The sequence below is a fragment of the Schistocerca cancellata genome, chromosome 9, assembly GCF_023864275.1.
Source record: "Schistocerca cancellata isolate TAMUIC-IGC-003103 chromosome 9, iqSchCanc2.1, whole genome shotgun sequence".
Taxonomy (NCBI): Eukaryota; Metazoa; Arthropoda; class Insecta; order Orthoptera; family Acrididae; genus Schistocerca; species Schistocerca cancellata.
The window spans coordinates 366,941,013-366,968,517 of NC_064634.1; the positions used below are offsets into that span (position 1 = coordinate 366,941,013).

At 43.1% G+C, this 27,505-nt stretch overlaps 1 protein-coding gene across 1 annotated transcript in view; it reads left to right on the plus strand.

Moving 5' to 3' along the window:
- Positions 1-27,505, plus strand: part of LOC126100543 (uncharacterized) — a 218,154-nt gene that overhangs the window by 72,731 nt on the left and 117,918 nt on the right. The window contains exon 2 of the mRNA XM_049911161.1: positions 5,258-5,421. Within this exon, the coding sequence (XP_049767118.1) occupies positions 5,268-5,421 (154 nt within the window). The 5' untranslated portion in view covers positions 5,258-5,267. The remainder of the gene's footprint in view (positions 1-5,257; positions 5,422-27,505) is intronic.

Sequence of the window (27,505 nt, forward strand, 5' to 3'; positions counted from 1 at the left end):
GCTAGTTTGAGCTTTCATAAACGGAAGTCACAGTTCTACCTTGTGAGAAGAAAGAGTATAGCTTCTGCAATGTGATGGCAGTTATTACTGTACAGTATGTTGTGCTTATGCGAAGTGTGATGTACGAGTATATTCGACCAGAAATTTCTGTACAGAATGTCTAGACAATGTGTAAATAACCCTCATATATATTGTTTCATACTAGTATGTGGGGAATATACAGTGAAAAGCCAAAGTCTTAATTCTAATCCATAGTTAAGAAGCACAAGAGTTGTATTTTGACTGCACAGTTGGGGACCAAGTTGTGGCACATGGGTAAGGCTGCAGGTTTCTCGAGCATCAGTGCCATTTATGGTACCAACAGAACAGAAGAATCATGCCAGTGACTGCTATTTTTACTTAACCAAAGTGAAAGGATTTTCTGCAAAATCAAAACATGCTGTCCAGTATCCAAACCTGTCCTAGGCCAATTCCCCATTGTTGACAGCAATGGGAACGAACCAGTAGCAGCATTCAGCGCAGCACGTGTTTGCCTGGATCCAGAGTATTTGGCACCACAATCATCAGCTCATTACATTACATTGCGAGGACTGAACGGCCTCTGTAGGAATCTGAATCTGTCACAGGCAGAATCTGAGTTACTGGCTTCGAGATTACAAGGATGGTATTTGCTCGCTCAGGGTGTTAAAGTGACTTCATAGAGGAGGTGCCCGGGTTAGCTGCAACTTTTTTCTCTTCCTCCAACGAGTTTATGTACTGTAATGACATCAGTGATTTGATTGGAACACTGAATCTAGTTTACAATCCTGAGGAAAGAAGGCTCTTTATTAATTCCTCGAGCTCAAGTTTACAGGCAGTCCTCACTCATAATTTTAATAAATATCCTTGTCGTATACTCGGTTAACAAAGAGACATATGAAACCATGCGAGATTTGTTCAGTTACTTACAGCATGGTATGTGTATCTGGAAACTGTATTCCGATTTGAAAGTAATAACGCTGTTAAGTGGTATGCAACCAGGTTACACAAATATACTGCTGCTTTCTATGCTAGTGAGACAGTCTTAACAAGAAAGAACATTATATACGTAGAGAGTGGCTTCAGCGAAAAGCCTACATTCCAGGCAAAATGAATGTGTCGTACGAGGCTTTAGTAAACTCTGGAGATATGTGTCTCCAGCCCCTGCATATTAAAAAGGAGTTAATAAAGGTATATATAAAAGCGCTGGTCAGATAAGGAAATTTTGCATACATGATGACTCTCAAATACGCTAGCTTATACAAGACAGAGATTTCGCCAACTAGTTAAGTGAGACTGAAAAAGATGCTGAGATACCTTCACGTTAGTGTTTACACACTATCTTGGAAATCACGAATCTGATGGCTATAAATAGCCTGTGAATAACCCGATGAGATGTGTCCAGCGAATGAAGTGTCAAACGTCACAAAAGTTGCATTTCCTTTTCTACCGTCTTGGCTTTTTCCCTCAGAACTTGGCGGATACAGGTAATGAAAGGGGGGGACAGCTTTCACAAGGACATTATAGTAATGGAAAAGCGGTCTTTGGGACGATGGAACTGCAGCATGTTGGTAGCATATTCTTGGTCCTTAGTTAAAGACACTGGAGAACAAGAATACAAAAGAGAACGTCCTAAAATTTACTTCTGAACTTATCCTTGTGTGAAATATTTGTGTTTCAATGGTTTCAGAACTCTACATTTTTCATAAATAATAAAACCACTGTTTTTGGAAAACGGTATGTGATAGGAATTTTTTATTTTCAAATCCTTCTTCCCATAATCATGACAAGTGAAAAATCATAATTTTATCTGGAGGGTAGACAGAAAGTTGAAATGTGGTATACAGTGTTCAGCAGTCTCAGGAACTCGTTTGTACCACAATAAAACTTTATATTTCTGCTTTCTTAGCATAGAGCTAGTATGAGGAGTGCAAATAACTCGAATGAATCTTTCGTTTACACTTCCCAAGCACTTAGAAACATTCTTAATAGGTTGTAGTAGTCATTTCTTATATTTCTGAAATCATGCGTTACCTTTGTAATAATCTAAAAGTCTTTCCTAATAACTTTAGTGACCCATTGTCCCATTTTCGCAGTAGTTGCAACTCCAATACGGAAAAAGACCACGTGGCATCAAGTACACAGATATATGAAGATATCGGTATTTCGTAAAACACAAGATTGATAACAATCTTATCTCGAAGTCACTGATGTGGACGTCTGGTGTAAGATTACATATTTGGGCTGGTTGTATTCAAGGTCACCCGTACTACCTTCCCCCCTCTCTCGGTATCACTGGCAATTATCAAGAGAAACTGCTGACTTGCCCACATACTCAGGCAATTGGGTTAGTTATATTCAAGGTCATAATGTAACTCTATATCAGTTATGTGGTCTTGTGTGTCATAAAACTGGGGGGAGACCCTACAATCCTCCTCTTACCCATACACCCATTCCTTCCTGCTTTTAGAACTTGAGCACTTGAGTGGGTGAGTTCATTTTTGAGCTGTGCATCATATCGGGAAGATCAACTGTAGCTATTTGTTAATAGCTAATTAATTTTACTGGCATGTTACTTAATGTCTACGGTGTTGATTTCGTTAGTATTTTCGTCATTCGAGGCACCAGCAGAGAGCACATCCAGGCAGATGTGTAAGTACTCTCATTTCTCAACTTTCATATTTTACCATTTTTCGAAATTTACCTATTTTTCCACATTTTTACAAATTTCCGAATTTATCATCAATTTAACAATTTTTACATATTTTTTTCGATGGCATCCATAGTCTGTATGAAGAGTATATGAGTACAAGAATACACGAGGATATGCCCTTACAGTAATGAATCATTTTGTAACAAATACGCTTTTGCCAAGACTGTAAACAAATACCATAATAAACTGTTGCTTTGCCATCTCTAGATTGTGTATGTTTAAAACGATGGCATTGGTAGAAATAATGACTTCTCTACGCCACTGCATGTTGCACAGAACTCAGTAAATTTTACGACTCTGCAGGTGCCTCGAATGACGAAAATACTAACGAAATCAACACCGTAGACATTAAGTAACATGCCAGTAAAATTAATTAGCTATTAACGAATAGCTACAGTTGATCTTCCCGATATGATGCACAGCTCAAAAATGAACTCACCCACTCAAGTGCTCAAGTTCTAAAAGCAGGAAGGAATGGGTGTATGGGTAAGAGGAGGAGGGTAGGATTTCCCGCCAGTTTTATGACACACAAGACCACATAACTGATACAGAGTTACATTATGACCTTGAATATAACTAACCCAATTGCCTGAGTATGTGGGCAAGTCAGCAATTTCTCTTGATAATTGCCAGTGATACCGAGAGAGGGGGGAAGGTAGTATGGGTGACCTTGAATACAACCAGCCCAAATATGTAATCTTACACCATCCAGGATTGTCAACCAAAGATACGCTAGGTGTTTACGAATTAGCACACCGCTACAAAATATGGAACTGGAGAGGTGAGCAATCTCTCCAGCTACTACCAACAAAAAGTAAGGTGCCTTTTGGGAACACCAATCTTTGAACGTTGATGCATTGCGGGCTTATAGGACCACATCACCCACTGTAATAACAGCAAACCGGACAGCGGAAATATGTGAACAGTTATGCAGATAAGCGCCAAGCACAGCCCACCTTTCTCTCTGGACCAATGGAATGAAGCTCCCCAACCGTCCTGATTTCAAAACTAGTGCTCACGCTTGAGAAAACCCGTTTTCAACCAAACAGCACTCCCAGGTGGAATGACATATAATTATGATATTTATACAAATAAAAACTGTAATATTATTAGTTTGTGACAGTATTGTAAGACCAGTAAATAACTATGGAAAATAATATGAGTAGGAGTGTAGAATGGCGTAAGGTGTCTGGATAAGGTAGAGACTCCTTTGGATGGTCTTGAGAAATTGCCAGTGAATTCCCAATGGAAGGGGAGGGGAGGCTAACTTTGAATGTAGCTAGCCACAGTGTGTAACCTGAGACAAGAAGTCCTCATCAGTGACGTGGAGATAAGATTGTTATCTTGGTTCATACCAGCATTGCTACCGCACTCGCATGGAAGGCATGCTATATGAGCCACACAGCAGAATACTGCCTCCTCCATTCTGCGTCCATGACGCAGTGCACGTTTAGAGCAACCTGTTTGCCAGAACAACAAGCGTGTGATTCATCCAACGAGGCAATATAGTCCAATCCCGATGCTCTGATGCCTACTGCACTCGTAGTTGAGGTGGAACAAAGAGGTTGGCTTCTGTGGAGTCCAATGTTCAACAATATGTGCTTCACCGTGACCTCTGAAGCCGGCCGCTGTAGCCGAGCGGTTCCAGGCGCTTCAGTCTGGAACCGCGCGACCGCTACGGTCGCAGGTTCGAATCCTGTCTCGGGCATGGATGTGTGTGATGTTCTTAGGTTAGTTAGGTTTAAGTAGCTCTAAGTTCAAGGGGACTGATGACCTCAGAAGTCCCATGGTGCTCAGCGCCATTTGAACCATTTGACCTCTGAAACATGTCTACACCAAAATTGCACTCTGTCGTCATATCTGCCACAGATCACTGCATAGCCTGCTTTACAGATAAGGCAAGTCTCCAATATGTATGTTCTGTGATGTGACATGGACGTCCAGCAGCTAATTCCTTACTCATGGTTTTACCATCCTTCAACCATTTATCATTGACGCTCGTGACTGTACATGTAAATAACCGACGAGATTCAACATTAGTGGAATGATTGTTATAGGGAGCTGGGTTATAACAGTCTTCTCTTTGTCAAGTTGCCCAGTTTGAACCAAATCTTTGGTAGCATAATCGCCAATTCATCTTTTCTCCGCTTACATCCTTCCTTACCATTCTTTTCTCCGCTTACATCCTTCCTTACCATGTTATCTGGCCTCAGTGCCACCAGACATCATTCAGACTCGTGGTGGGCAGTGGTCAAAATGTTTTGCAGTGTAAATCAAAAAGCTTAGGACCACCTTCGCTTCGATTCCAAGGCAAAAATAAATATACTGTTCAACACTCAGCTCTACGCTGTCATCAAAGCTCCTCGTAAGAACTAAGAACCATACTGTGATTTAGTCCCTGAGCTCTTTAGCACTCACACCGTTTATCAGAGCTCCAACAGGGCTCACCCTAAGTGAGAGATATAACATTGTTTGTAAAATGGCCCTGGGGCCTGCCTCAACCCGCTTGTGATTGTCCTTCCACAGGGGGCAGGGCATGGCGGATCGCCTGCCGCTGCTGCGGCCACGGTTCGCCGCAGCGAGTGACGGTGTGGGGGCCCGCCTCACACTGCTCTTGGCCACGCTCAGCATCATAGACCTGCTGGGTGTGCTGCCCATCATCGTGCTGCCGAGGACCATAGCTGAGTGTGGTGAGCCAGCATCTTCCACGTGTGTGCTCTGAAATTGCAGTTGTTTGTCATGGACACACAAGCTTCCGATGGCATAGTACTGAAAGCCAAAGAACGACAATTGCAAACACACACACACACACACACACACACACACACACACCTACACACACACACACACACACACACACACGCACGCACACCCACCCACCCACTCACCCACCCACCCACCCACTCACCCACCCACCCACCCACACACACACACACACACACACACACACACACACACACATATATATATATATATATATATATATATATATATATATATATATATATATATACAGGGTGTTTCAAAAATGACCGGTATATTTGAAACGGCAATAAAAACTAAACGAGCAGCGATAGAAATACACCGTTTGTTGCAATATGCTTGGGACAACAGAACATTTTCAGGCGGACAAACTTTCGAAATTACAGTAGTTACAATTTTCAACAACAGATGGCGCTGCAAGTGATGTGAAAGATATAGAAGACAACGCAGTCTGTGGGTGCGCCATTCTGTACGTCGTCTTTCTGCTGTAAGCGTGTGCTGTTCACAACGTGCAAGTGTGCTGTAGACAACATGGTTTATTCCTTAGAACAGAGGATTTTTCTGGTGTTGGAATTCCACCGCCTAGAACACAGTATTGTTGCAACAAGACGAAGTTTTCAACGGAGTTTTAATGTAACCAAAGGACCGAAAAGCGATACAATAAAGGATCTGTTTGAAAAATTTCAACGGACTGGGAACGTGACGGATGAACGTGCTGGAAAGGTAGGGCGACTACGTATGGCAACCACAGAGGGCAACGCGCAGCTAGCGCAGCAGGTGATCCAACAGCGGCCTCGGGTTTCCGTTCGCCGTGTTGCAGCTGCGGTCCAAATGACGCCAACGTCCATGTTTCGTCTCAGGCGCCAGAGTTTACACCTCTATCCATACAAAATTCAAACGCGGCAACCCCTCAGCATCGCTACCATTGCTGCACGAGAGACATTCGCTAACGATATAGTGCACAGGATTGATGTCGGCGATATGCATGTGGGCAGCATTTGGTTTACTGACGAAGCTTATTTTTACCTGGACGGCATCGTCAATAAACAGAACTGGCGCATATGGGGAACCGAAAAGCCCCATGTTGCAGTCCCATCGTCCCTGCATCCTCAAAAAGTACTGGTCTGGGCCGCCATTTCTTCCAAAGGAATCATTGGCCCATTTTTCAGATCCGAAACGATTACTGCATCACGCTATCTGGACATTCTTCGTGAATTTGTGGCGGTACAAACTGCCTTTGACGACACTGCGAACACCTCGTGGTTTATGCAAGATGGTGCCCGGCCACATCGCACGGCCGACGTCTTTAATTTCCCGAATGAATATTTCGATGATCGTGTGATTGGCCTCCCTATTCGCCAGACATGAACCCCTGTGACTTCTTTCTGTGGGGACACTTGAAAGACCAGGTGTACCACCAGAATCCAGAAACAATTGAACAACTGAAGCAGCCCATCTCATCTGCATGTGAAGCCATTCCGCCAGACACGTTGTCAAAGGTTTCGGGTAATTTCATTCAGAGACTACGCCATATTATTGCTACGCATGGTGGATATGTGGAAAATATCGTACTATAGAGTTTCCCAGACCGCAGCGCCATCTGTTGTTGAAAATTGTAACTACTGTAATTTCGAAAGTTTGTCTGCCTGAAAATGTACTGATGTCCCAAGCATATTGCAACAAACGGTGTATTTCTATCGCTGCTCGTTTAGTTTTTATTGCCGTTTCAAATATACCGGTCATTTTTGAAACACCCTATATATATATATATATATATATATATATATATATATATATATATATATATATATATATACTGACAGAATAACTCTTATAATAAGCTTCACACGAAAAAAAGTGTAGAATCCAAGGTTGATCATTTTCGAGGGGGCATCTGCTGGTGCTAAAATTAGCCCGCCACTCCCTGGGGGTGGGGCGGGAGGCAACTTTAAAATTTCAAATGGGAACCCCCATTTTTTTATTGCAGAATCATATTCTACATAAAAAGGTACGTATATTTTTTCTTAAACATTTGTTTTGATTCTTGGTAGTAGGCGCTGTAATTCAAGAAAGTCCATGTTCTCATTTTTGCGTGGAAAATGGTTACGTATAAATAAAAACTGAGTTCACTCATTAGTAAGTAGGAAGTTTGGTTAGTTTGTTAGCTAGTCAGATGATTTGTTTGGTAATTTAAAGGTATGTTTCCTCATGACCACGAGACAAACAAAACTTATCCGAATAGGCGGAAAAAATTAATACAGTATTTAGGTCAACATTTGTAAAACTCTAATTCCTTTCTTTCAAACCCCACCCTACGTGGAGAGAGGGAGAGTTTTAGTTTTAGCGGATCAAAATTTACGAAGTGAATAAGTATTTTTCATTTATCCGTAACCATTTTCTATGCAGAAATGAGAACATGGATTTTCTTGAATTACGGCGCCAGCTACCAAGATTCAAAACAAATTCTTAAGACAAAATGTACGTAGTTTTTTATGTAGAATCTGCAATAAAAAATGGGGGTTCCCATTTGAAATTTTAAAGTTGCCTCCCGCCCCACCCATAGCGGGCTGTGGTGGCGGGCTAGATTTAGCACAAGCAGATGCCCCCTCGAAAATAATCAACTTTGGATTCTACACATGTTTTCGTGTGAAGTTTATTTTTCGAGTTACTCTGGTTTGTCAACTTTAAATTTACGCCCTGTATATAATGAAATAAATCTAACAACACTGATTCGTCAACCTAAAGCTAAAAATAATTAAATGAGAAAAGGCCATATCTACCTAATTTCAGTTATACACCAGCAATAAATATTCCACCAGAAACTGCAGGCTCTACATGAGCCTTATAAAGTCAAAGATCAACAAATATATTGATATGACAACCAAAAACGCTAAAATTAGAAAAAAATATAAAAACTGAAGTAATAGGAACCAAAATTAAACAATAAAGGAAAACAAAGAGTATTAGTAAAGTAATTAATGTTGAGTAAAACCAATAACAAAGGTTATCTTGGAATTAAAGTGTAAAAAATTAAATAAACACGAGCCTAAGAACACTCAGGTTCATAACCCCCGCCTAAAATCAAAAGTAAAATAGGAACCAATGTAGATTTAAAGAAAATACAAAAAGACAATAGCCTTAAACTACACAACAAGGAATATAACGTAACTATTAATAAAAACATGAAAATAAAGAAATTAGAGTGATAAGAAGATAAATAAACTGAACCTCTAGCAGTAATATTTAAAGAACAGATGCAAGAAAATAAAATCAAACTAAAAGAAAAAATCAAAACAATATCTGATTATATTTAAATCAGCATTAAAAATCATAAAAATTGACATTGAATTAACCAGTCATCAACAGTTATTCAGTAATAAAAGGGGGATCAATAAAATAGTTGTAAATACACTAACATTAAAAAATCGCAACATCAAAATATAATTAACGTAGCGTAATGAATTTTGAGATTACATTTCTCTACGTGACATATTAAAGTGTTTAACGTTTCAAGACCAGAGGTTAATGTAAGATAAGCCATTGCAAATGCCCCAAGCTGGTGCGTTAATAACTGGTATAACTGCCACAACATTGAATGCAAGCATCGAAATGTGTATGCATTGTGTTGTACAGGTGCCTCATGTTAGATTATGGGATGGAGCTTCATGCCTCTTGTACTTGGTCGGTTATTACAGGAATGGTTAATGCTGTTTGTGGATGACACTGGAGTTGTCCAATGATGTCCCATACGTGTTGATTGTAGGCATATCTGGTAGTCGGGTAGGACAAGGCAACATGTCGACACTCTGAAGAGCATGTTGGGCTACAACAGCGGTATGTGAGCGACCGTTGTACTGTTGGAAAACACCGCTTGGATTGCTGTTCATGAATAGCAGCACAACAGGTCGAATCATCTGACTGATGCACAAATTTGCAGTCACGGGGCATGGGATAGCCATGAGAGTGGTCCTGCGGCCATACAAACTGCAAAAAAAAAAAAAAAAAAAAAAAAAAAAAAAAAAAAAAAAAGTTCAAATGTGTGTGAAATCTTATGGGACTTAACTTCTAAGGTCATCAGTCCCTAAGCTTACACACTACTTAGCCTAAATTATCCTAAGGACAAATGCACTCACCCATGCCCGAGGGAGGACTCGAAGCTCTGCTGGGACCAGCCGCACAGTCCATGACTGCAGCGCCCTAGACTGCTCGGCTAATCCCGCGCGGCTACAAATTGCACCCCAAACAGTAACTCCAGTTGTGGGTCCAGTGTGTGTACCATGCAGATAGGATAGCTGAAGGCCCTCATTTGGCCTCCTACTAACCAACAAGCAGTCATATCTGGCACTGAGGCAGAACCAGCTTTCATCAGAAAATGCAACAGACCTCCACTCTGATCTCCAATGATTTCTCACTTGACACCACTGAAGTCGCAAATGACTATGGTTTGGGGTCAGTGGAATGCATGCTACATGGCATGTAGCACAGAGTTGTTTCTGAGGAAACTACTGCTTAAATTGCTGTTCAGATGCAATATGATGTGCCAAATATGAAGTGGCAGTGGTTGTGCGAGAGAAAAGTAACATATCTAACTAAAAATATGAACCTTCAGACCAGCAAATTTCCAAGGTAGGCAGTTTGGAGCATAACGTGGACAAGGGGAAGACATGAATAAAACGATCAGAATTCTCCTAAATGTTTTTTGACAGGAAGCTGTTGAAGATGGGATGCTTTGATCCATTAAGAAATAAAGCCAGTCAAAGAGAAAAAACGTAATGAAGACATACTGAGGAGAAGAGAGACAATGGTTGGGCACACGTTACGACACGAGTCGTCGATGAAAACTATATTTCAAGAGTTGATGGGAAGGAAAGAACTGTAGTGACTGGCTTTGATAGCAGTATGTAAATCAAATTTCGTGTTAAATTCAAACTACACGGAGTGTGTAATGTAATTTAGTTCATACGCTGTCTAATCGAACAAATCTGACAACCTGTCAAAAACCTGAACAACCCCGTTTTGCAGCGCAGATGCTGCGAGACGTGCAGCTGGAGAGTCACTAAGGTTCTGGAAGACACCGACAGACATGTGGAACCATGTCGATTCCAGTGCCATGGCAGCTGTGCTAGATTTCACGGTTAATCCCACAAATTCTCGATTGGTTTCAAAACAGGGGACTTCGATCGCCGGAGGAATACGATAAACTCGTCATTTTTTCTCTTTCCCAAGTACACTACTGGCCATTAAAATTGCTACACCACGAAGATGACGTGCGACAGACACGAAATTTAACCGACAGAAAGAAGATACTGTGATATGCAAATGATTAGCTTTTCAGAGTATTGGCACAAGGTTGGCGCCGGTGGCGACACCTACAACGTGCTGACATGAGGAAAGTTTACAACCAATTTCTCATACATAAACAGCAGTTGACCGGCGTTGCCTGGTGAAACGTTGCTGTGATGCCTCGTGTAAGGAGGAGAAACGCGTACCATCACGTTTCCGACTTTGATAAAGGTCGGATTGTAGCCTATCACAATTGCGGTTTATCGTATTGCGACGTTGCTGCTCGCGTTGGTCGAGATCCAATGACTGTTAGCAGAATATGGAATCGGTGGGTTCAGGAGGGCAATACGGAAAGTCGTGCTGGATCCCAGTGGCCTCGTATCACTAGCAGTCGAGATGACAGGCATCTTATCCGCATGGCTGTAACGGATCGTGCAGCCACGTCTCGATCCCTGAGTCAGTAGATGGGGACGTTTGCAAGACAACAACCATCTGCACGAACAGTTGGACTACAGCAGCATGGACTATCAGCTTGGAGACCACGGCTGCGGTTACCCTTGACGCTGCATCACAGACAGGAGCGCCTGCGATGGTGTACTCAACGACGAACCTGGGTGCACGAATGGCAAAACGTCATTTTTATCGGACGAATCCAGGTTCTGTTTGCGCCGGCGGAGTGACCGTGCGGTTCTAGGCGCAACAGTCTGGAACTGAGCGACCGCTACGGTCGCAGGTTCGAATCCTGCCTCGGGCATGGATGTGTGTGATGTCCTTAGGTTGGTTAGGGTAATTAGTTCTAAGTTCTAGGCGACTGATGACCTCAGAAGTTGTCGCATAGTGGCCATTTGAACCATTTGAACCAGGTTCCGTTTAGAGCATCATGATGATCGCGTGCGTGTTGGCGACATCCCGCTGGACGCACACTGGAAGCGTGTATTCGTCATCGCCATACTGGCGTGTCACCCGGCGTGATTGTATGGGATGCAATTGGTTACACGTCTCGGTCACCTCTTGTTCGCATTGATGGCACTTTGAACAGCGGACGTTACATTTCAGATGTGTTACCAACTGTGGCTCTACCTTTGATTCGATCCCTGCGAAACCCTACATTTCAGGAGGATAATGCACGACCGCATGTTGCAGGTCCGGGCCTTTCTGGATACAGAAAATGTTCGACTGCTGCCCTGGCCAGCTCATTCTCCAGATCTTTCAGCAATAGAAAACGACTGGTCAATGGTGGCCTAGCAACTGGCTTGCCACAATACGCCAGTCACTACTCTCGATGAACTGTGGTATTGTGTTGAAGCTGCATGGGCAGCTGTACCTGTACACACCATCCAAGCTCTGTTTGACTCAATGCCCAGGCGTATCAAGGCCGTTATTACAGCCAGAGGTGGTTGGTCAGGCTACTGATTTCTCAGGATCTATGCTACCAAACTGTGTGAAAATATAATCACATATCAGTTCTAGTATAATATATCTGTCCAATGAATACGCGTTTATCGTCTGCATTTCTTCTTCTTGTAGCAATTTTAATGGCCAGTAGCGTAAGTACACAGCGAGCTGTGTGACGCGTTGCATTGTCCTGCTGGAAGATTCCATCATGCCGGAAAAATACAAACTGTATGTGGGGATGGAAATTATCTCCAAGGATAGATGCATACTTGTGCTCATTCATTGGGCCATCGAGAATCACGGGATCACTGAGGGAATGCCACGAAAATATTCCCCAGCCCAGTACCCTCGCTCCTCCGGCCTTGACCCTTTAGACGATTAGAGCAGGGAGTTCGTCATCTGTTCGATGGACCATAAAACTTGAGTCATCTAAAAAGGCCACCTGTCGCCACCCAGTGGACGTGCAGTTGCGGTACTGGCGTGCGACTGCCAGCCTTCGTCGCCTATGAACAGGAGTCAGCATGGGTAAATGGAACGGGTACGTCCTGCAGTCCCCTAAGTAGCAGCTTTCGCTGAATGGTCGTTGACTGCTGGCAGCCCCTTGGTTCATCTGGGAAGTCAGTTGCCCTACAGTTGCACGTCTATTCGTCCGCAGCTGTCGTTAACCTTGTTATCACAGCTGCCTCGATGCCGGCTTTGGAAAGCGCCATTTTGCCATGTACGGTATACTTTAATCGCCAACGGTCTTGCCGCAGTGGTAATACCGGTTCCTGACAGATCACCGAATTTAAGCGGTGTCGGGCTGGACTAGCCCTTGGATGGGTGACCATCCTGTCTGCCGAGCGCTGTTGGCAAGCGGGATGCACTCAGCCCTTGTGAGGCAAAACTGAGGAGCTACTTGATTGAAAAGTAGCGGCTCCGGTCTCGGAAACAGATGTACGGCCGGCAGAGCGGTGTGCTGACCATGTGCCCCTCCATATCCGCAACCAGTGACGCCTGTGGGCTGAGGATGACACGGCGGCTGGTCGGTACTTTTAGGCCTTCATGGCCTGTGCGGGAGGAGTTTAGAGTTTAGTTTAGAGGTATACTTTAATCACGGTGGAACGCGAACAGTTTACAAACATAGCCGTTTCGGAAATGCTTCCACCCTTGGCCCGAAAGCCTATGAGCATGCCGTTTTGAATGTCAGATAAATCGCTCCGTTGCCGTGTTACGACAAAGACTACATTATTTTCCGCTTCCCTCAATGCGCTTCATATATCCTCTACTGCTGATGCTGCCACCTGTTGGTTCAAATGGCTCTGAGCACTATGGGACTTAACAGCTGAGGTCATCAGTCCCCTAGAACTTAGAACTACTTAAACCTAACTAACCTAAGGACATCACACACATCCATGCCCGAGGCAGGATTCGAACTTGCCACCTGTCATCTGTGAGTGTATTATTGCACATTGACGTCGGACGTAAACGGTGGTCACATTAATGCGTCTGAACCATGTAATTTTCATGCATGATAGATGTTTGGTATACGCTATTATGCTAAAATAAAATAAACGGTTCTAATGACACCAGGCTTTTGAAGTAGCAAGGTAAGGTAATAATATTCAATGTCCCAAACGATGACATGTCGGTCTGGCGTCCAGTACATGTTGATTATTCTTTCTCATATGAAAGTTTAGTGCATCGTGTTAACTGCGAAGAGTTTGAGCGACTTTGTTTCGTAACTATCTCGTTTTGCGAGTGGATGCAAATGAGATCACGCATATGGGACTTTTTGTCTCATTGTGTATGATATCCAGAAGAAAGGCTATGAGAAGGAATGTTCGAATCGGACTCAGTGTAGAGTCAACACTTCACATCGGTAGAACATCCATTGAAATCGAGGGAAGTGGCGCAATGGTTAAAACAATGGACTCGCATTTTGGAGGACGGCGATTCAGACCCCAGTCTGGGCATTAGTTTCAGTCATCTGTGATTTCCCTAAATCACTAACATCAAATTTCAAGAGGATTCTTTAGAAAAGGGCCCAGACGATTTTTTCCTCCATCCTACTATAAACTTTGTTGTGGCCGGTACGTTAAGCATTATCTTCTTTGTTTCCTTCCCTCCATTTTGTGTGTGTGTGTGTGTGTGTGTGTGTGTGGTGAGAGAAAGAGAGAGAGAGAGAGAGAGAGAGCGAGAGAGAGAGATAGAGAGAGAGAGAGAGAGAGAGAGAGGGATTGTGATATTCTGAGAACTAGCCCTATGAGAACAAGCCGTATATGATAGCGTGTGGAAGAGGAAATAGGATGAGTTCTGCTCACTCTAGTGTGAAAAATACAATCAATTTACTGCAAAATAAAAAAAAGGAGAGAGAGAGGGAGAGAGAGAGATTGAGAGAGAGAAAGCTTACACGCTATGTGACCTGTTGGCGGGCCGGCAGCTGTGACCGAGCGCTTCTAGGCGCTTCAGTCTGGAACCGCGCGACCACTACGACCGCAGGTTCGAATCCTGCCTCGGGCATGGATGTGTGTGATGTCCTTAAGTTAGTTAGGTTTAAGTAGGGGACTGATGACTTCAGATGTTAAGTCCCATAGTGCTCAGAGCCATTTGAACCATTTTGAAATTGTTGGCGGGGGGAAGGGAGGGGGTTCAAATAGTTCAAATGGCTCTGAGCACTATGGGACTTAACATCTGAGGCCATCAGTCCCCTAGAACTTACAACTTCTTAAACCTAACTAACCTAAGGACATCACACACATCCATGCCCGAGGCAGGATTCGAACCTGCGACCGTAGCGGTCCTGCGGTTCCAGACTGAAGCGCTCGGCCACATCGGCCGGCCCCAAGGGAGGGGGGAGGGAGGGATAGAGACACAGAGAGACTGTACAACTAATATCAAATTCGTGGAAGCTGATGGAGGATACCAAGCATTATTTTGTAATAAAATAAAACTTAAAACTATTACTTATCACCAAACATACTAATTATACCACTTTGTAATAGGTAACTACTATCTACAGTCATCTTAAATGAGAGAATATACGTAGCTTGTACTAGGTTTTACTCGCCTTCGAAGCAGAGAAGGCCGCTGAAGCAAGCCTATGCAGTGACCTTCGTTACGGAGGTAATCAGTTTCGAATCAGTGTTGGATGAAATTTTCGGTACTAGTATTCGGCAGGTAAAGAGAGGAGAGGTGGTGAAGTTAAGTTTCTAATCACGTCTTTGTGCCCATGTCCTGGATTAAATTACAAACATCTCGGCATGAAATGCGCGCTTGTGACAGTGTAGATGGTGATTCGTCCGTCGGATGTGGATGCTTACCTCGGCGGCTCTCTTGCTGCTATTCGCGAGGAGCAGGTTAGGTGCCGGCACTGGGATTCACCCTCTCTCTCCCTTTCGTCCATAACAACACAAACCCAACACTGCATTGCACTCGCTTCCCGAGCACGGGGTCCCGGGTTCGATTCCCGGCGGGGTCAGGGATTTTCACCTGCCTCGAGATGACTGGGTGTTTGTGTTGTCCTCATCATTTCATCATCATCCAGGACAGTGGCGAAATTGGACTGAGCAAAGGTTGGGAAATTGTACGGGCGCTAATAACCGCGCTGTTGAGCGCCCCACAAACCAAACATCATCATCATCATCACTGCATTGCACAAGCACTCATCACAATCCTCCAGACGACACGCGTACTCACCAGAAACTTGGTAACAGGGGTCGGAATACGGCAATGGTAAACCACACCCATTAGGACCTTGCCTAGAGCGGCGGTGCAGGATTCCTGCCTCCCTACGCTCATTTTCAGAGTATGAGACTACTTTCAGCTTTGGATATGAGATTACACATGCAATTTTGCTATCACGCAGTTTCCATTCAGATACAACAGAATACTTTCTGTATTTGTATTTTAGTAGTGGGTGACGAATCATGTCGACGTGCTCAACTCACTGGCAGAATTAGCATATATGTGATAAGTAAGCATGCTCCAACAAGTAGGATAAGAGGTGGCGCGCAGTTGTTAAGGCACTGGACGCACGACGGGACTCAAACAGCCTTTTGGCAAGATCAATGTGTAGTTTTTTTAATAGATACGGAATAAGGATAAGGAAGCGAACTTTACCTATTTTCTATAATAATGAGTGAGATCACCCACGACATTTATTTTTTTACAATTATCAACACCTTTGACCCACACTGACACAGATTCCGATTCATTTACTTTACGGTGATTCCTGGTCCTGAGAACCGACGGCATCGAAGATATACTCATCTCTCTATTGTAGACCTCTGCAATCTCAAATGTCCGATAAGCGGTGACGTCACGGCTGTTAAAATTTTCTAGACCTGCAACTTTATCGACTTTAGGTCCACGTACTAGAGCAACGGTGACCCAGCCATTACCGTGTTGGTTGGTATCCTTGTTGCTCAGGGTAAAGTTCAGAACTCCACCACAGAAAACTGATGGACCATGGAGAACAACTTACATAATTTTCGTTTTTAATAGAAATATTATCTATTGCTTTATACACTGTCGGACTGGTACGCCTTCTCCTCCTATAATAACGGTTTTAATATAAATATTGTCTATTGCTTTATATACTGTCGGACGGGTACGCCTTCTCCTCCTATAATATCACGGCATCTCTGCAATTATCAACTGCAATAACGACTTACAGAGATGCCGTGTTATTATTGGAGGAGAAGGCGTACTCGTCCGACAGTGTATAAAGCAGTAGACAATATTTCTATTAAAACCGAGAATTATGTAGGTGCTCAAGTTGTCTTCCATGGTCCATCAGTTTTCTGTGGTGTTCTGAACTTTACCCTGAGCAACAAGGATACCAACCAGCACGGTAATGGCTGGGTCGCCGTTGCTCTAGTACGTGGACCTAAAGTCGATAAAGTTGCAGGTCTAGAAAATTTTAACAGCCGTGACGTCACCGCTTATCGGACATTTGAGATTGCAGAAGTCTACAATAGAGATATGGGTAAATAGTATTAGCTGTCTTCGATGCCGTTGGTTCTCAGGAGCAGGAACCACCGTTGTTGTTGTGGTCTTCAGTTCTGAGACTGGTTTGATGCAGCTCTCAGGAACCACCGTAAAGTAAATGAATCGAAATCTGTGTCAACCTTTTTTGGCTTTTAGTGGTTTTCCTAGACTGTTTAATCGAAAACACACCGTAAAGTAAATGAATCGAAATCTGTGTCAGCCTTTTTTAGTTTTTAGTGGTTTTCCTAGACTGTTTAATCGAAAACTGAGACGATTCCTTTGTAGAGATCGCAGGTGGCTTGCGTCCGCATTTTTCTACTCTGCTTGTAATAATGTCATTATCGAATGGGCGTTGAACAGTAGTTTTGTTCCCTTTTTTTAACACTTAAACGAAGTGCAACTCTAACCACACGTCTTTCCCTTTGAATTACGTCAGTAGCACATTTGTAGAAGTGCAACAGCAGTGCACATCAAGCGGTAACGCTCTCGTTGCAACATTTAAAGGAGACAAACAAACGCTATGGCCCATAAGCTATGTCAAGCGAGCGCCGACCGGGGTCCAGTGACCTCCCTGGATGGTTTGGCAGTCTTCTGGCTTCACTTGTTATGCAAGACCCGCACGGCGCGTGCACTCGGAGTTTCACGTCAGACAGCTCCCGTCCACGTTTCTCGTCCGTGCCAAGTGGAGATGGTAGGCGAAATCATTCGTCTCTGCACGCTTCACTGTCAGTCAGATCACAGTCATAAAACAAAAACAGACCTGTTTCATTTCTTACTTTTTATGCTTCTGTTTATTTCTCTCGCCTCTACGTTACCGATATTTCTGTCATGTTTACTAATAGCAGAACTGTAAAACAGTTGTGCCTGTCTGTCTGTCTGTCTGTTTGAAGTGCTTAATCTCCGGAACTACTAGACTGATCACCAGGGAATTTTCACAGCAAACTTAATCGTAGCTTGGGGAAACATATAGCCTAAGTTTCATCAAAATCGGATCACGAAAAAAACTATATCGCAACTTAAAGTTTTACTTGTAACGGTCTTGCGTGTTTGTTTGAACACGCTAATCACCAGAACTACTACGAGATGGATTACCATGGGGTTTTCGCAGGAAACTTGATTGTAGCTTGGGGCAAGATGCAGGCTTTATTTCATCATTTCGGTTTTACAAACAGGCCTACGGCATTGTCCCCTTACCTAGCCTGCATTTATGGTGAATCTCTCGCGCAGCGCTGTTTCAATTGTCTGTCAAAAAGCGCAGGCTACTCCAGTATATAAAAAGTGTAAAAGAACGGACCCGCAAAATTAGAGACCAGGAACACCAACTTCGGTTTGCTGCAGAATCCTTGAACATATTCTCAGTTCGAATGTATCAAACTTTCTTGAGACTGTAAAGCTTATGTCAGCGAATCAGCATGGTTTCAGCAAGCTTCGATCGTGCGAAACTCAGCATGCCCTTTCCTCACATGATATACTGCGATCTATGGATGAATGATAACAGGCGGATTCCATATTTCTAGATTTCCGGAAAGTATTTTACACGGTGCCCCTTTGCAGGCTGTTAACGAAGGTACGAGCATATGGAATAGGTTCTCAAGTAATACAACCCAAAATCTTGTCCTTGTTGATGAGTGTTCGCCAGAGAAAAGAGTATCGTTAGGAGTGCTCCCGGAAAGTGTGACAGGACAACTATTATTCTCTGTATACATAAACGATATGGCGGACAGGATGGATGTCAAAGTTGAACTACTGTAGGAGGATACGAAATAACTTAAACAATGTAATGAATTGGGAGCTGGATCTAAATGTAGAAAAATGTGAGTTAATGCGGATGAGAAGGGAAAACAAACACGTAATGATTGGATACAGCACTAGCAGTGTCCTGTTTGACACAGTCACGTCTTTTAAATATCTGGGCGTAACGTTGCAAAGCGATATGATTTGAAACGAGCATGTGAGAACTGTGGTAGTGAAGGCGAATGCTCGACTTCGGTTTGTTGGGAGAATTTTAGGAAAGTGTGGTTCACCTGTAAAGGAGACCGCATATAGGACGCTATTGGGCCCGATTCTTAAGTAGTGCTCGAGTGCTTGGGATCCGTACCAGGTCGGATTGAACGCAGACATCGAAACAAGTGAGATGCGGGCTGCTGGATTTATTATCGGTAGGTTCGAAGAACACTTTAAGTGTCACGGTGATGCTTTGGGAACTCAAACGGATTGCCTGGAGGGAAAGCAAGGTTATTGTTGTATAAACAGAATCGTTCCACTTCATTTCTGTAAAAGAATAGTTCAAATGATCTATAGTACATGTCGCTAACTAACATATAGGTTTTATTTCATCAAGTTCGGACCACGAAAAGAAATGTCATGGTTTAGAATTTTATCTAAAACCGTGGTGTCTGTATGTTTTGAAACACACTAATCTCCAAAACTACTAGATGAATTTTTATGGGGCTTTCATAAGTAACGTGAGTGTTGCTTTGGTCAGAATATAGGCTTTTTTCATCATAATCAGAACACGGAAAATAAGATATCGCAATTCAAAATTTTATCTAAAATCGTCTTCTCTGCTTTACAAGGTCGGATGTTTAACCTGCATGGCGCAGTACACCAAAGAATCAATAGGTGGCGCTGCTAGAGTTTTCTAACTCACTATCAATGACAGACGCATTTTCGGAAGTTTACGTCAGTAACAGAATCTTATATTTATGAATACAAACTAACAGCGAATTTACTTGGCCCTGATAAACGGATTTACTGATTTCATTATGACTATTTGAAACTTAATGATTTGCTTCACTTCCTTCTGTAGGTATTATTCACATTCTTTGCTAGGAAATCGTGTTTATTAAGTTCTTTTTTGTAATTGGCATGCCTACTCATTACATTTTTGTTTAGTTTTTTGATGAATAAAAGTGCTTAGGAAACGGTAGAATATTTCTGAATACACGAGATCGGCTAAGAGACTGAGGACTATGCAGTCTCTGAAATCCAGTGAAGATCGTGAGGCGAGACTTCCTGTTGCTCCAGAACAACAGACTTACTCGCTCTTTGGAAACTCCTTGCGGAAGCGAGGGATGGCGTAACTCTGATCAAGAGCGTCATGCATTATCTATCTCCGCAGACCTCTTTACTCACAAATCCTTGAAGTTACTGCTCACCAGGGTAGCATCATAGAGGCAGAAAAATTTGACGGGAAGTGAGGAGGCGAGAGAGTTTTTATACCCCGAATCCCGCTTATTCCCAGGAATTTACTATTTCGCATTAAACATGTACTATCCCCAGTGAGCCTATGTTATATTACGACAATAAAGAAAGCATAAGGACAGACGCAGTCTGTTGCGGGCGTAAGCTTTAATGTCAGTTATTTCTCGCACTGCCATGTTAGTGAAGCGCACAACCTCTTCGTTCATGTCGCCAACATCAAAAGTTGTATGCAAAGAAGCTTTATCGGTCAAAAATAAATTCCCACTTACAACTTCTTGGGCACAGAGATAAATAAATAGCAGGACAACGCTGGGTTTCTCAGCTAGAGTTACCTGTAATGAGACACTTCAGATAATAAAATAGTGAGTCCCTACGGGATAACGGTAGGAAGGTGACAGAAACCACTCTCAAAATCTCTGTACATATCTGCAGGAGAGGAAAATATACAGGAAGACAGACAGTATGCTCTAATCCATTTATAAGAAGGACGACAAACATACAAAGATACAGGGGATGCACAAGAATATGGAAACGCCACACACACGCAACACATTACCATACCTTACCCGCTATAGGAAGCCCGATGGCATTCAAAACAGGTCCCAGTCATCCTGTAATGGATAAATACAGGTTTCGTATCGTTTCAAGGGAAAATTATACCATTCTTTCTGCAAAATAGTGGCATGTTCAGGGAAGGAGGATAGAGGTGGGCGGTGATCACGCAGACTTGTCTTCAAAGTACACAAAAAAGACTCATTAATACTGAGATCAGGTGACTGTGGGGGCCTGAAGAGATGTGATAATTCATAGTTGTGCTCAAAAAGCCTGTCCTGGACGATGAGAGCTGTGTGAACACGGCCCTGGTGCCTTGGAGCTAGCATCACCATTGGGTGGTGATGATGAAGATGTTGGTTTGTGGGGGCCTCAACATTGTGGTCATCAGCGCCCGTGCAAGGTCCAAATCTTTCCATTTCCAATGTTGGCACATCCCGAATGATGATGAGATAATGAGGACAACACAAACATCCGGTCCCTGGGCGGCGAATATCCTCGATCCGCCCGGGAATCGAACCCGGGACCGCGTGATCCAGAGGCGGTGACACGATTCTGCAGTGACTTTTGGAGTTGTCGTCCTCTTAGTTTTCACCGCAGTCGACTTCTACGACCGTCTGCCACAATCACCCAACACACACTTTCGTCTACGTTGTGACTTGGACGGTGATGTTTTTCCCCTTTCCCTGTCTGCGATATAAATCTTCTAAACGGCGGTTATTGAAACACGAGACACTTAGCCTCTCTTGGTGATGAAACAACCCGCCATCCGAGCACAAACAATTTCCCCACTGAGCTACCCAAGCACGACTCACGACCCGTCCACACAGCCTCTATTCCGCCAGTACCTCGTCTCCTACCTTCCAAACTTCACAGAAGCTCTCCTGCGGATCTTGCGGAACTAGCACTTCTGGAAGAAAGGATATTGCGGAGACATGGCTTAGCTACAGCCTTGGGGGATGTTTCCAGAATGAGATTTTTACTCTGCAGGGGAATGTGCGCTGATACGAAACTTCCTGGCAGATTAAAATACATCCTTTACAAAATATTACTCGGGAGACTTGAAAGAAAGCTATGTCTTGTCGCAGAACAGTTCCTGAAAGTACTGAGTGGCTAAAAGTCGTGTACAGGCAATGGGACACGTGTAAGTCCTCCACTGCTGAAGCCTATGCGGTACACTTCTACCTGCACACATCAGTACATAAGAAGCACTCACACCCGCAGAACACTCCATTAACTTGGAATCAACACTGACACTTGTTCCAGAGCGGCAACCGCTGCCATTTTCCTTCTATGAGAGCTGTCTACAATTAGTGAAAACAGGAAGACGGCAATCACTTTGGTTGACTTTAATTCAATAGATATAATGTTTTATTTACTTTTTATTTATTGCTCATTTAGCCTGATTAGATCAGTGCCTTAAGGCCCATTCTTACATCCGACCGGGAGCAACACATACCAACACATACCAAAATGAATTTCATTTTCCGTTGGTACTTCCCGTGACCCAATTGCTCACAGCTATTATTCACTCGAATATAGAACTCATTTAATATCCACAACAATTAGCAGTTGCCTCTGAGATATCGGTAATTCTAAGCATGCAGATAATACTGAACTAATTCTCTTTGTGTTTTCTTCGTGTATGCTTGCTAATGGCCATTAAAATTGCTGCACCACGTAGATGACGTGCTACAGACGCGAAATTTAACCGACAGGAAGAAGATGCTGTGATATTCAAATGACTAGCTTTTCAGAGCATTCACACAAGGTTGGCGCCGGTGGCGACATCTACAATGTGCTGACATGAGGAAAGTTTCCAACCGATTTTTCATACACAAACAGCAGTTGACCGGCGTTGCCTGGTGAAACGTTGTTGTGTAAGGAGGAGAAATGCGTACCATCACGTTTCCGACTTTGATAAAGGTCGGATTGTAGCCTATCGCGATTGCGGTTTATGGAGCAGAATATGGAATCGGTGGGTTCAGGAGGGTAATACGGAACGCCGTGCTGGATCTCAACGGCCTCGTATCACTAGCAGTCGAGATGACAGGCATTTTATCCGCATGGTTGTAACGGATCGTGCAGCCACTTCTCGATCCATGAGTCAAAAGATGGGGACGTTTCCAAGACAACAACCATCTGCACGAACAGTTCGACGACGTTTGCAGCAGCATGGACTATCAGCTCGGAGACCATGGCTGCGGTTACCCTTGACGCTGCATCACAGACCGGAGCGCCTGCGATGGTGTACTCAACGACGAACCTGGGTGCACGAATGGCAAAACGTCATTTTTTCGGATGAATCCAGGTTCTGTTTACAGCATCAAGATGGTCGCAATCCGTGTATGGTGACATCGCGGTGAACGCACATTGGAAGCGTGTATTCGTCATCGCCATACTGGCTTATCACCCGGCGTGATGGTATGGAGTGCCATTGGTTACACGTCTCGGTCACCTCTTGTTCGCATTGACGGCACTTTAAACAGTGTGTTACGACCCGTGGCTCTACCCGTCCGTGAATCCCTGCGAAACCCTACATTTCAGCAGGATAATGCACGAACGCATGTTGCAGGTCCTGTACGGGTCTTTCTGGATACGGAAAATGTCCGACTGCTGCCTTGGCCAGCACATTCTCCAGATCTCTCACCAATGGTAAAACGTCTGGTCAATGGTGGCCCAGCAACTGGCTCGTTACAATACGCCAGTCACTACTCTTGAACTATGGTATCGTGTTGAAGCTACGTGGGCAGCTGTACCTGTACACGCCATCCAAGCTCCGTTTGACTCAATGCCCAGGCGTAACAAGGCCATTATTACGGCCAGAGGTGCTTGTTCTGGATACTGATTTCTCAGGATCTATGCACCCAAATTGCGTGAAAATGTAATCACATGTCAGTTCTAGTATAATATATTTGTCCAATGAATACCCACTTATCATCTGCATTTCTTCTTGGTGTAGCAATTTTAATGGCCAGTAGTGTAGCTCCTGTCCCTGTGTAGGTTGCAGTGTTTAGCAGTAATGCGGAATTGATTTAATGTTTTCAGTCTTGCAGGGATGAAGTATGAAGGACGTCGTGTGCAATAGAAATTATTTTATTCTTCTGAAAACCTACATGTGTGTTATTTGTTAGTTAATTTCTAAGGCATTTGTTCAAATGACGTCGACTTTTCGGTAGAATTTGCGGAAACATCAGAAAATACAGGAAATAATTCTGACGATTCCGTGAATGGTGGTTCGAGTGATGATTGTTGTGCTAATTAAAGCGCAGAACGAAAATACACTAGCTCCATATCCCAAAGAAAACGTTGCAGTAGTAACTTTCTATGACAAAAAAAGGTTGTAATTATTTGGTTAAACGAAGGAGGGACAAAACGTTTAATGTTCAGCAGTCTGCAAAGCAGGTTACATTTCGTAAAATCTGAACATGAGCTGTATAAATGGAAGATAGACTCACACAAAATCAAACTTACAAAAGCGTGAAAGAAAAACTATTCTAAAGATTTAGAACTGCTTGTCAGTGCCAGTACACTATTAGCGAGGGAGATCTGTGAGAACAGGTCCTGTGTATTGCAGGGGAGATTTACATTACTGATTTCCAGGCCTCTTCGAATCAGTTTAACAATTTTAGAAAATTATAAGGGAAAGAAAGTTGCAAAATTATGAAGCTTACGTCAAGGAAGCGTGTAGAAGAAATGCAATTAACAGGTAATACTAGAGATAAATTCGTAGATGACGTGAAGATGAGCCTTTGTTATGCGCTCAGATGCTTTGTATGAAGCCAACCAGTTAGGTTTCGTGCAAGAACTGCATGGAAACCGGGCGTTATTATTTCGACAGAGTCGCCTCGCAGTCGATGAATGCTATGAGACATTCGTTTAAGGCAAATTAGGACAAAAAAGCCGGCTGTTTTCTTTGAAAAATCTTGTAATCGACGTAGAAAAATCGGGAAAAATGGGAGAGAATCAGTTTCAATACTACATTCGAAACGTCTTCTTACCAGCTGCTGAATACAGTTAATTGCTTTTGTTGGACTCCTAGGTTGGGCATAACACCACCCCCGTCTTTAGGAGGACGGCGAAAATTAATTCGGTTTCCATCAGAAATTAATAGTGGGCTTCAGCGACTTGATAAAGAAGGTTTATGAGAGTATGAAGCATTTTGCTATATTTGTCGGTCAATATAATTTCCGATAGCTGCCCCTTTGTCATTTCAGGTTTATCGGCGGAACAGTATTGTTAAACTTCAGTCATATGTGCATTGTCAGTTTGCATCACCACGTTTTACGAATATGATCAAGTGTGCCTGGTACGCAGCGCAATATGCGGAACAGTTACCATGACCATTTCTTACTCTATTCCAATTCTGTTTAAATAAAGCTAGTAATAACTGTGAATTGCCTGAATGCATTTATTTTTCTTTTAACAGGTTAACCTGATGTAAGAAAATGTTTGTTTTCGTCATCCAGCAGACGCTTCATATTTTTGTGATGACTACAGGAAATATCAAATAACTGTTTCTTGTCATTAAAATATGCAGTTTTGAAAAATAATCTTAAGAACTGAGGCCCAGGAATTATTTTAAAATATTTAATGTCAACAAATCCTGACTGAGGAAAGTCGTCTGTAATGCAACATCATATACTCCCTTGATTTTCCTTCCTTCACATGCCAAAAAATGGTTCAAATGGCTCTAAGCTCTATCTGAGGTCATCAGACCCCTAGACATAGAACTACATAAACCTAACTACCTAAGGACATTGCACTCATCCATGCCCGAGGCAGGATTCGAATCTGCGACCGTAGCAGCAGCGCGGTTCCAGACTGAAGCGCCTAGAACCGATCGTTCACAGCGGCCGGCTTTACATGTCACTTATAAAAACATTACATCTGGAACAGTTTAGCTGTTCATACGAACTGCAAGTTCATCAAAAATTAATGATTTGAGGAATTTTTGGTATGGTTTAAGTACTTAAAAATTCGCTTGTGTGCACTTTGGACTTTGCGCAACTTTCTCTCGTCACGTCCGCTTCTGTTTATTCGCCGCTTCGCGTGCTAGAGCGGAAGGGCCGTTCAATTATAGATGAAGGAAAAAAAAGTTCAAATGTGTGTGAAATCTTATGGGACTTAACTGCTAAGGTCATGAGTCCCTAAGCTTACACACTACTTAACCTAAATTATCCTAAGGACAAACACACACAACCATGCCCGAGAGAGGACTCGAACCACCGCAAGGACCAGCCGCACAGTCCATGACTGCAGCGCCCTAGACCGCTCGGCTAATCCCGCGCGGCAGATGATGCAGCTGGGACATATACAGTAGAGGAAACCAGTATAAAGGTATGAAAATTTCTAGGACTATTAACATCGTAGGTTGGAATAGTTCTGCACCGTGTATATGCAAGAGTATGAAATCCAGAATACCGACAAATCCAGTCAAATGATAGCGCATTTAATGTCAGTGGTACAGTTCAAAACAAGACGTCAACGTTTCAGGTGGCAGACAGTTGATCTCGGTATAAGGATCGTCAGCTTTGAGCGGTGTTAATATTCACCTACGTGCCTTCACTGCAGACAGGAAAGAGAGATTAGTGATAGTGCGTGTTGTGTACATAAACCACGATCAATGCTACGCGGAAAACAGTTACCGTGTGATGAAAAAGTGAAAATCTGTACGTACAAGGATCAAAAAAATGGTTCAAATGGCTCTGAGCACTATGGGACTTAACTGCTGTGGTCATCAGTCCCCTAGAACTCAGAACTGCTTAAACCTAACTAACCTAAGGACATCACACACATCCATGCCCGAGGCAGGATTCGAACGTGCGACCGTAGCAGTCGCGCGGTGTACGTACAAGGAAATGGGATTCTCTAATCGTCAAATCGCTAGGGGATTAAACCGCTGAAGTGCAGTGGTTGATAATTTCGTTAGGCTGGGCGCACGATATGGCAGAACGGAAAATATGGGCAAAGCAGAAAATTATCTGACGCGTCGAAGAGGTCACTCTTGCTCAAAGCAAGGGCCACAAACCGTTATTTTTCTCAGCTTGTTACTGATTTACATGTGTCAGTAACTGTCAGACGTGTATGATAAATTTTGTCAAATACCAAACATTTTACATTCAAGAAATGACTGCATAAATCTTCTCTGACACCCAAACATAAACAGGCTAGATAGCAGTTCACTAAAAAGCATATTTCATTGTCTTCAGAATGGGATAAAGTTATCTTCAGTGATGAGAGGGAATTTAGATTGGACGGATGAATTTCAGTATTACTAGCATGATCTGGGAACAAAGCAGCACCTAAGAATGAGCAGACATTTTGCTGGTGGAAGTGTTACGATTTGGGCAGCCTTTTTCGCTGTGTGTAAATCACGCATTCGTTGGCTGAACACTGAAATGAACTCTAACATGTACACTGAGAAGCTAGAGACAGAATCGACCAGAATTATGAGGACCTATGGGACGAAAGTCTAATGTTCCAACAAGATAATACATCTGTACATGTTTCTGCTACAACCAAAAAGTGCTTTGAAGACAGAGACGTTTTGCCTTGGCCAGCACGTAGCACGGATTTGAACATCGTGGAAAACCTTTGGCGAAT